This window comes from Gavia stellata, chromosome 24 (genome assembly GCF_030936135.1).
Source record: "Gavia stellata isolate bGavSte3 chromosome 24, bGavSte3.hap2, whole genome shotgun sequence".
In the NCBI taxonomy this organism is placed as follows: Eukaryota; Metazoa; Chordata; class Aves; order Gaviiformes; family Gaviidae; genus Gavia; species Gavia stellata.
This window is the reverse complement of record NC_082617.1, coordinates 7,418,650-7,429,131: the sequence shown is the minus strand read 5'-3', so window position 1 is coordinate 7,429,131 and position 10,482 is coordinate 7,418,650. Positions and strand designations below refer to the sequence as shown.

At 49.9% G+C, this 10,482-nt stretch overlaps 1 protein-coding gene across 1 annotated transcript; it reads left to right on the top strand.

Annotated features, from left to right (window-relative positions):
• Nucleotides 1-470: 470 nt before the first annotated feature.
• On the top strand, nucleotides 471-10,427 carry LOC132319124 (splicing factor C9orf78 homolog). The gene is made up of 8 exons (XM_059829042.1): nucleotides 471-490; nucleotides 869-946; nucleotides 1,386-1,583; nucleotides 2,069-2,205; nucleotides 2,967-3,158; nucleotides 4,568-4,583; nucleotides 6,359-6,495; nucleotides 10,225-10,427. The coding sequence occupies exons 1-8, from the start codon at nucleotides 471-473 to the stop codon at nucleotides 10,425-10,427; spliced, it is 981 nt and encodes a 326-aa protein (XP_059685025.1).
• Nucleotides 10,428-10,482: the final 55 nt, after the last annotated feature.

Sequence of the window (10,482 nt, the reverse complement as noted above, 5' to 3'; positions counted from 1 at the left end):
GAAGGAGTAAAGGTGCCCCGCATTAATTCATCTCACTTAGTGGCCCTCCGTTTTACTGTGAGGCGAATATTGTCTGGAGATCTTAATGGACTAAGACCAGTGATCCTCAGCTTGGTCTTCCCATTTTGGTTCTTCTTAAAGCCTTTCCACCTCTGGGTGCTTCTTTCCTCAGCTGAGGGAAGACATCTGGACGGGACACGTCCAGCAGTTGCCATGTGGTTTTTTTCTCATTGCTTAAAGAAATGGAATTGCTTAACTCAAGTAAAAGAGAACGTATCTCTCTAAGCTGTAACCAGAGAAGTGGACGCTGATAGGCAGAAGTTTAAGGCCAAGCCTGTCTAGAAGGTTCGGGGTTGACTGCAGAAAACCAGATTGAGTTAATTAATTAAAACCAAAGCATCAAGTCCTAAATCAAATGATTCTTCTTCAGGTTAAGTGTTCGGGAAGCCAACGAAGTTCAGAGCCTCACAATGGAACTGAGTGGGCTGAGGTAAGGGATGTGAAGTTGTGTTTTGTCTGACGGTGTAATGCAACAGTAAATTTCTCTCTTGTCGTGTGCCTCCTTTCGGTAGAAACCATTACATGTTGGATAGTGCCCAAACCATCTTCTTGAGAGAGGAGTTTCTACATTAAAGCCTGAGGATGGAAAAGAGGGGGACTTTGGGACAGGTGCACAGTGTCACATTACACTCAGCAAAGGCTCTTCTGTATCCCAGCCATGAAGAAAAAGATTAACCAGATGTTGTGTTGCTTTGAAGAGCTTAACATAATGCAGTTTAGCCAGTCACTGTTACCCTAACTCGTCAAATTAGTTAAAAAAAAAACCACAAACAAATGCAAACCTGTAAACATTGTGGTTTCCACTTAGCATTAATGAAGAGGACCATCTAAACCTGGGACCTTCCATCTCAGCTGAAACCAACAGGCGGGATGAAGGTGCTGACATGTAAGTTGTGCTGCGTTGTGCCTGGGGTGTTGAATTCGGGGTTGGGTGTCCCCTCACAATTTCTTTTTTTCTCTCTTGGATCCTGAGTCGCCCCAGTACATCTTCCCAGTTCTTGCTGAAACTTCCACTTGCCCTTTCACCTTCTGGCTGCCAGACTTGAGAAGGCTTTTTCAGGGACAAAGATGGGCGGTGCCAACCAGCCAGCCTGGCATTAGATACCAGTGGGAGCCTTCCCTCCTGGTTGTGAAAGGGCTTGGAGGATCTGATCATTTCTTGGACAGTTGCTCTTGCAGTTGATCTTAGCAGAGTTGTTTTGGAGGGATTATTCTTTCCTCTCTCCTAGCTATCGGGACAGTGATGCAGCTGTGCCCAGCAGTGCTGTGACAGAGTACACAAAACAGAATTAAATACTGTGTGTCTCTCGTGTGCTGCTGTTCAGGATGAAGAACATGGAGACTGACCCGAAGAAGAGAAAGGGAACTGTGGAGAGTGAGGAACAGCAGATGAAACTGGAGAATGACAAGGAGAGTCTGTATGAGTTGCCAGAGAGCGTCCGTGCCTCCTCTGCCAACAAGACCCAGGAGATGCTCTCCATCCAGATGCTGAGCGGCATTCCTGAAGCGGACCTCGGAACTGAGTATGTGGTTCACAGATCTGGTGGCGATGGCCTGCACTGGCAGGATGATCAACCGTTGATTGGCAGAGCAGCGGTAGGGCTGGATTACACAGCCCCAGTTTGGCTCTGTGATGGGCTTGAGCCTTGCTCTGGATTAGCGCGGTATCTAGCACAGCATGTTCTGCACAGTGATAGGGCTCCAGTGCAGCTCCACCGCAGGACTTCTGGGAGAAGGCTCTTCATTTTTGTGACTTGAATCTAGCCACTTTCTGGAGCATCAGTTTATGCCCTGCACTGAAAGAGGATGCACTAATGATGCGAGCTTCCCTTGGGCCTTTGAAACAAGGCATCAGTTGCTATATAGCACTGCCTCCTCTCTCAAAAAACACATCCAATACCATAGCAGTGCCCTTACTATCCCCCAAATCCTTCCACTTAGCACTTCCATGCCTTCTACCCTTTTTGAAGACGAATGAGTAGTTTCTCCTTTGTTTTTCTTCTTCTAGCGCAAACATAAAAAACACCACCACAGCTGAAGAGGCCAAGGCCAAGGTGCTGGCAGAGGAGGAGAACAAAAAGAAAGACAGCAAAACTTCCTTTGTTATCACCAACACGGCTGTTAACTATGTCCAGCCCAACAGATGTAAGTCTCGCGGAGCTCTCCTCACCCAGGTGTGACCCTCTCCTCTGCTGAAGAAAAGCAGTCAGTTGGGACAGAGTCTGATGTGGGACAAATTAGTTCATCTATCAGCACAAGCAGCTGTCCGATTCCTTTTTCTGGCGTGCTCATATAGACCCCATCTGGCTTGGTAGTATGTCCCTCTCCTTGCTGAGGGACATAACGACTCACGGCTTGCCTGTCTACTCTTGAACTGCCAGCTGACACTGCCTCCTAGATTTCAAGACTTTTTCTTTTCAGTTGCGTCTTGAGCGTGGGCTGGAAAGGCCCGCCTCGTCTGCGATGGTAAATGATGGTTTATAATCAGGCGGATCCATTTTGTAGGCTGCCAAAGCAGACAGGTGGTCGAGCAAACATAGACCTTACTAGGCAGGAGATGGGAATGCATTTCCAGGAGAGCCTCTCCTACTGCAGTCATCGGGAGGAAAGGCAGCCTTCTGCTGTGTCTCACCATGCTTTCAGGGGTGATTTGGAGGCAGATTTGTGTGTCTTTAGAGATGCCCAAGGGCGGAGTAGCAACGGTCTCAACTGAAACGTGGTGCCAAAGCTGGCTGACCACGGTTTGATGAAAGCTGGAAGAGCAAGGGGTGCAAGGTTGGGAGCACTGACAGCTCAAGCAGTAACCTTTCACACAGCACGGGGCTGTAGAAGGGAAGTGGTGGAGATAAGGAAGTGTCTCCTGTGAAAGGACAGGGAAATAACAGTTCCTGCTCTTTCTTTTGAAGGGTCTCCTCCAAATCGCAAGCGACCAGCCAATGAAAGAGCAGGAGATGATTATTATTATGACAAGAAAGTCAAGAAGATGAAGGGACAGGAAATAATGCTGCCTCCTCTTCCTTTAGAACGGTCACCAGCAAATCGCAAACGCCCACTCAATGAAGAAACAGCAGATGATTATAACAAACTCAAGAAGATATGTAGGCTATACTGATGAATGTGAACTGTAGTCTTAGTAATTGTTCTTATTTTTCACTAATAAAGGATTTTTTTATGGTTGACCTGAAACCGAGTTGGGGAGAGTCACTGCCTTCACACGCCGGTGTTGCCTACAAAGCGTTTCTTGTGATCTTGGAGTGAATCAGTTTGCAGGTGATTGCGAACTCTTTGGTCGCTAAGATCTTGTATATAACTTATTTTCAGCGATAAAGGAAGTTTTATAAGGACATGAGCTTTCATGGTTGGCATTTTTTAGTGACAAAACAAACTTGCTTTCACAGCTTCTTTCACCCTCTTAAAAAGACGGAAAAAAGAGCGCCTTTAACAGCAGCAGTGCTGTTTGCCTTGTCAATGTAAAGGGAAGGTTTAAAGCCGGTTTGCTTGCATGTAACTTTGTGAGAGACTTCTTGTTTGTTCCCAAGGGCCTTTGCTGTGCCGAGTGTGAAGGCTGAGATGCTGTAGCCGTGTGTATTATGGCTTCGATGCGTCACGCCATTATTTCATCACGTTGCTGCGCGACGTTCTCTCCCACTGCAACATTCCACTGCCAGAGCCTTCGCCGCCGTGCCACTGTCACGTCGTGCCGTCGTGTCCGGACGCAGGCTCACACAGGACTGTGGCACAGCTGCCTGAGCGGAGCCCTCTCCTGTGGCCATGGGTGGGACGCCACACGGGTAAGGGCTCGGGCAGGGGGCAGAGGGACGCTGGCTCGTCCCTGCGGGTGTAGCGGGGGTGTCTGAACCTGCCGGAGCTCCGGCCGCTCTGGGACGTGGGTGGTCTACTCCACAGAGCCTTCGCATCTGCCTCCCCCCTTCCTCCGGGCTGTGCCGGCCCGGGGAGGAGAGCATTTGTAGCGGGACAGCCCTGGAGCCGTCCTGGGACAGAGCGGGGGCCACCCAGAGCAGCCCTCGGTCACAGCGGGCCGACACAGACCCTCTCTTTCTGCTTGGCACCTGCCCTCTCGCTGGCGCTGCGCGTGATTTCTAACAGTGACTTCTCTTCTGCTTCTGCCTTGTGGAAATTGGCACCCACAGGTGGTCCCTTTATTTTTCAGATCCTTGCAGTCCAAGCAAGGTCTTTCGTCTTACTATTTTCTCTCTGAACAATATTTTACGATGCATAGTTCATGGCAGATACCGAAAGACATGCATAATTAGGAAAAGTCCAAGTATCTGAAGATGTTCAGAATGCCTGCCAGTCTATAGAGAGAGACTTGTGATTTAGATTTACCATAAACCACCTTCTGACTCACTCATGCACTGCTGTATCTTGACAACCACTCAGCTGCATCATATTCACTTGAGAGCTGCTGCTAATTTTGCCACAAATTGAGTGCTTCCTTAGTGTTCCCCCTTCTCCTGAGAAGTGGCTCTCTTCTTTTGTTAGCTAGGGCCATTGTTGAAGAGGTAAAGGTGCCCCGCATTAATTCATCTCACTTAGTGGCCCTCCGTTTTACTGTGAGGCGAATATTGTCTGGAGATCTTAATGGACTAAGACCAGTGATCCTCAGCTTGGTCTTCCCATTTTGGTTCTTCTTAAAGCCTTTCCACCTCTGGGTGCTTCTTTCCTCAGCTGAGGGAAGACATCTGGACGGGACACGTCCAGCAGTTGCCATGTGGTTTTTTTCTCATTGCTTAAAGAAATGGAATTGCTTAACTCAAGTAAAAGAGAACGTATCTCTCTAAGCTGTAACCAGAGAAGTGGACGCTGATAGGCAGAAGTTTAAGGCCAAGCCTGCCTAGAAGGTTCGGGGTTGACTGCAGAAAACCAGATTGAGTTAATTAATTAAAACCAAAGCATCAAGTGCTAAATCAAATGATTCTTCTTCAGGTTAAGTGTTCGGGAAGCCAACGTAGTTCAGAGCCTCACAATGGAACTGAGTGGGCTGAGGTAAGGGATGTGAAGTTGTGTTTTGTCTGACAGTGTAATGCAACAGTAAATTCCTCTCTTGTCGTGTGCCTCCTTTCGGTAGAAACCATTACATGTTGGATAGTGCCCAAACCATCTTCTTGAGAGAGGAGTTTCTACATTAAAGCCTGAGGATGGAAAAGAGGGGGACTTTGGGACAGGTGCACAGTGTCACATTACACTCAGCAAAGGCTCTTCTGTATCCCAGCCATGAAGAAAAAGATTAACCAGATGTTGTGTTGCTTTGAAGAGCTTAACATAATGCAGTTTAGCCAGTCACTGTTACCCTAACTCGTCAAATTAGTTAAAAAAACCCCCACAAACAAATGCAAACCTGTAAACATTGTGGTTTCCACTTAGCATTAATGAAGAGGACCATCTAAACCTGGGACCTTCCATCTCAGCTGAAACCAACAGGCGGGATGAAGGTGCTGACATGTAAGTTGTGCTGCGTTGTGCCTGGGGTGTTGAATTCGGGGTTGGGTGTCCCCTCACAATTTCTCTTTTTCTCACTTGGATCCTGAGTCGCCCCAGAACATCTTCCCAGTTCTTGCTGAAACTTCCACTTGCCCTTTCACCTTCTGGCTGCCAGACTTGAGAAGGCTTTTTCAGGGACAAAGATGGGCGGTGCCAACCAGCCAGCCTGGCATTCGATACCAGTGGGAGCCTTCCCTCCTGGTTGTGAAAGGGCTTGGAGGATCTGATCATTTCTTGGACAGTTGCTCTTGCAGTTGATCTTAGCAGAGTTGTTTTGGAGGGATTATTCTTTCCTCTCTCCTAGCTATCGGGACAGTGGTTCACAGATCTGGTGGCGATGGCCTGCACTGGCAGGATGATCAACCGTTGATTGGCAGAGCAGCGGTAGGGCTGGATTACACAGCCCCAGTTTGGCTCTGTGATGGGCTTGAGCCTTGCTCTGGATTAGCGCGGTATCTAGCACAGCATGTTCTGCACAGTGATAGGGCTCCAGTGCAGCTCCACCGCAGGACTTCTGGGAGAAGGCTCTTCATTTTTGTGACTTGAATCTAGCCGCTTTCTGGAGCATCAGTTTATGCCCTGCACTGAAAGAGGATGCACTAATGATGCGAGCTTCCCTTGGGCCTTTGAAACAAGGCGTCGGTTGCTATATAGCACTGCCTCCTCTCTCAAAAAACACATCCAATACCATAGCAGTGCTCTTACTATCCCCCAAATCCTTCCACTTAGCACTTCCATGCCTTCTACCCTTTTTGAAGATGAATGAGTAGTTTCTCCTTTGTTTTTTTTCTTCTAGCGCAAACATAAAAAACACCACCTCAACTGAAGAGGCCAAGGCCAAGGTGCTGGCAGAGGACGAGAACAAAAAGAAAGACAGGAAAACTTCCTTTGTTCCCACCAACATGGCTGTTAACTATGTCCAGCCCAACAGATGTAAGTCTCGCGGAGCTCTCCTCACCCAGGTGTGACCCTCTCCTCTGCTGAAGAAAAGCAGTCAGTTGGGACAGAGTCTGATGTGGGACAAATTAGTTCATCTATCAGCACAAGCAGCTGTCCGATTCCTTTTTCTGGCGTGCTCATATAGACCCCATCTGGCTTGGTAGTATGTCCCTCTCCTTGCTGAGGGACATAACGACTCACGGCTTGCCTGTCTACTCTTGAACTGCCAGCTGACACTGCCTCCTAGATTTCAAGACTTTTTCTTTTCAGTTGCGTCTTGAGCGTGGGCTGGAAAGGCCCGCCTCGTCTGCGATGGTAAATGATGGTTTATAATCAGGCGGATCCATTTTGTAGGCTGCCAAAGCAGACAGGTGGTCGAGCAAACATAGACCTTACTAGGCAGGAGATGGGAATGCATTTCCAGGAGAGCCTCTCCTACTGCAGTCATCGGGAGGAAAGGCAGCCTTCTGCTGTGTCTCACCATGCTTTCAGGGGTGATTTGGAGGCAGATTGGTGTGTCTTTAGAGATACCCAAGGGCGGAGTAGCAACGGTCTCAACTGAAACGTGGTGCCAAAGCTGGCTGACCACGGTTTGATGAAAGCTGGAAGAGCAAGGGGTGCAAGGTTGGGAGCACTGACAGCTCAAGCAGAATCACAGAATCAGTACGGTTGGAAAAGACCTGTAAGATCATCGAGTCCAACCTGGGGGGGGGGAAAAAAAAAAAAAAAAAAAAAAAAAAAAAACAAAAAACCACACACACAACCACAAAACCCACGCCACACAACAACAATAACAAGCCACAACCCACCCAACACCACACAGCACCATGTCCATCAAGCTACATCCCACAATGCCACATCCACACGCTCCTTGAATACCTCCAGGGAGGGTGACTCTACCACCTCCCTGGGCAGCCTATTCCAGTGTTTCACCACTCTCTCAGTGAAGAACTTTTTCCTAATGTCTAGCCTGAACCTCCCCTGGCGCAACTTGAGGCCATTTCCTCTAGTCCTGTCACTAGTCACTTGGGAGAAGAGACCAACACCCACCTCTCTGCAACCCCCTTTCAGGTAGTTGTAGAGAGCGATAAGGTCTCCCCTCAGCCTCCTCTTCTCCAGGCTAAACAACCCCAGCTCCCTCAGCCGCTCCTCATAAGACTTGTGTTCCAGACCCCTCACCAGCTTCGTCGCCCTTCTCTGGACACGCTCCAGCACCTCAATGTCCTTCTTGTAGTGAGGGGCCCAAAACTGAACACAGTATTCGAGGTGCGGCCTCACCAGAGCCGAGTACAGAGGCATGATCACCTCCCTGCTCCTGCTGGCCACACCATTTCTGATGCAAGCCAGGATGCCGTTGGCCTTCTTGGCCACCTGGGCACACTGCTGGCTCATATTCAGCCGGGTGTCGATCAACACCCCCAGGTCCTTTTCTGCAGGGGAACTTTCCAGCCACTCATCCCCAAGCCTGTAGCGTTGCCTGGGGTTGTTGTGGCCGAAGTGTAGAACCCGGCACTTGGCCTTATTGAACTTCATCCGGTTGGCCTCAGCCCATCGATCCAGCCTGTCCAGATCCCTCTGCAGAGCCTTCCTACCCTCAAGCAGATCAACACTCCCTCCCAACTTGGTGTCATCTGCAAACTTGCTGAGGGAGCACTCTATCCCCTCATCCAGATCATCAATGAAGATATTAAACAAGACCGGTCCCAAAACCGAGCCCTGGGGGACTCCGCTTGTGACCGGCCGCCAGCTGGATTTCACCCCATTCACCACAACCCTCTGGGCTCGGCCATCCAGCCAGTTTTTTACCCAGCGAAGAGTGTACCTGTCTAAACCACAGGTCGCCAGCTTCTCTAGGAGAATACTGTGGGGAACAGTGTCAAAGGCTTTGCTGAAGTCCAGGTAGACAACATCAACAGCCTTCCCCTCGTCCACTAGGCGGGTCACCTGGTCATAGAAGGAGATCAGGTTGGTCAAGCAGGACCTGCCTTTCATGAACCCGTGCTGGCTTGGCCTGATCCCTTGGGTAACCTGCACGTGTCCCGTGAGCGCCCTCAAGATGAGCCTCTCCATAACCTTCCCCGGCACCGAGGTCAGGCTGACAGGCCTGTAGTTCCCCGGATCCTCCTTCCGACCCTTCTTGTAGATGGGCGTCACGTTGGCAAGCCTCCAGTCATCTGGGACCTCCCCCGTTGACCAGGACTGTTGATAAATGATGGAGAGCGGCTTGGCAAGCTCTTCCGCCAGTTCCCTCAGCACCCTTGGGTGGATGCCATCAGGCCCCATAGACTTATGAGTGTCCAGGTGGCATAGCAGGTCGTTAACTGCTTCCTCCTGGATCACAGGGAGCCTATTTTGCCCTCCATCCCTGTCATCCAGCTCAGGGGGACGGATACCCTGAGGATACCTGGTGTGGCTGTTAAAGACTGAGGCAAAGAAGGCATTAAGTACCTCAGCCTTTTCCTCATCCTTCGCGACAAGGTTCCCCGCCGCATCCAGTAGAGGATGGAGATCCTCCTTGGCCCTCTTTTTGCTGTTAATGTATTTATAGAAGCTTTTTTTGTTGTCCCTCACGACCGTGGCCAGGTTGAGCTCTAGCTGGGCTTTCGCCTTCCTAATTCCCTCCCTGCATGACCTAACGAGGTCCTTGTACTCTTCTTCACTTGCCTGCCCCTTTTTCCAGAGGTGGTAAGTTCTCTTTTTTTCCCCAAGCCTCAGCATAAACTCCTTGTTGAGCCAGGCCGGCCGTCTTCCCCGCCGGCTCTTCTTACGGCACACGGGCACTGCCTGCTCCTGCGCCTTCAAGATTTCCTTCTTGAAGAACATCCATCCTTCCTGGGCCCCTTTGCCCTTCAGGACCGTCTCCCAAGGGACCCTCCCGACCAGTGTCCTGAACAGGGCAAAGTCTGCCCTCCGGAAGTCCATGGTAACGGTGTTGCTCACCCGCCTCCTTACTTGGCTAAATATTGAAAACTCTATCATATCATGGTCGCTAAGCCCAAGACGGCCTCCGACCTTCACTTCACCCACCAGACCCTCTCTGTTCGTAAACAGCAGGTCAAGCAGGGCACCTTCCCTTGTAGGCTCGCTTACCAGCTGCGTCAGGAAGTTATCTTCGACACACTCGAGGAACCTCCGGGACTGTTTCCTCTTAGCTGTGTTGTACTTCCAGCAGACATCCGGTAAGTTGAAGTCCCCCACAAGAACAAGGGCTTGCGACTGCGAGACTTCTGCCAGTCGCTTGAAGAACGCTTCATCAGCTTCTACGCCCTGGTCGGGTGGTCTATAACAGACCCCCAGCAGGATATCCGGCTTGTTGGCCTTCCCCCTCATCCTTGCCCATAAGCATTCAACCCCGTCGTGACAATCATCCAGCTCTATACAATCAAAGCACTCCTTGACGTACAGAGCCACCCCACCGCCTCTCCTTCCTTGCCTGTCCCTCCTGAAGAGCTTATAGCCTTCCATTGCAGCACTCCAGCCATGCGAGTCGTCCCACCATGTTTCTGTGATGGCGACCACGTCATAGCTGCCCTGCCGCACGATGGCTTCCAGCTCCTCCTGTTTGCCGCCCATGCTGCGTGCATTGGAGTAGATGCACTTGAGCTGGGCTCAAAGCAGTAACCTTTCACACAGCACGGGGCTGTAGAAGGGCAGTGGTGGATATAAGGAAGTGTCTCCTGTGAAAGGACAGGGAAATAATAGTTCCTTCTCTTTCTTTTGAAGGGTCTCCTCCAAATCGCAAACGTCCAGCCAATGAAAGAGCAGGAGATGATTATTATTACAAGAAATTCAAGAAGATGAAGGCACTGGAAATAAGACGGCCTCCTCTTCCTTTAGAAGGGTCACCAGCAAATCGCAAACGCCCGCTCAGCGAAAAAACAGAAGATGATTATGACAAACTCAAGAAGATTTGTAGGCAATACTGATGAATGTGAACTGTAGTCTTAGTAATTGTTCTTATTTTTCACTAATAAAGGATTT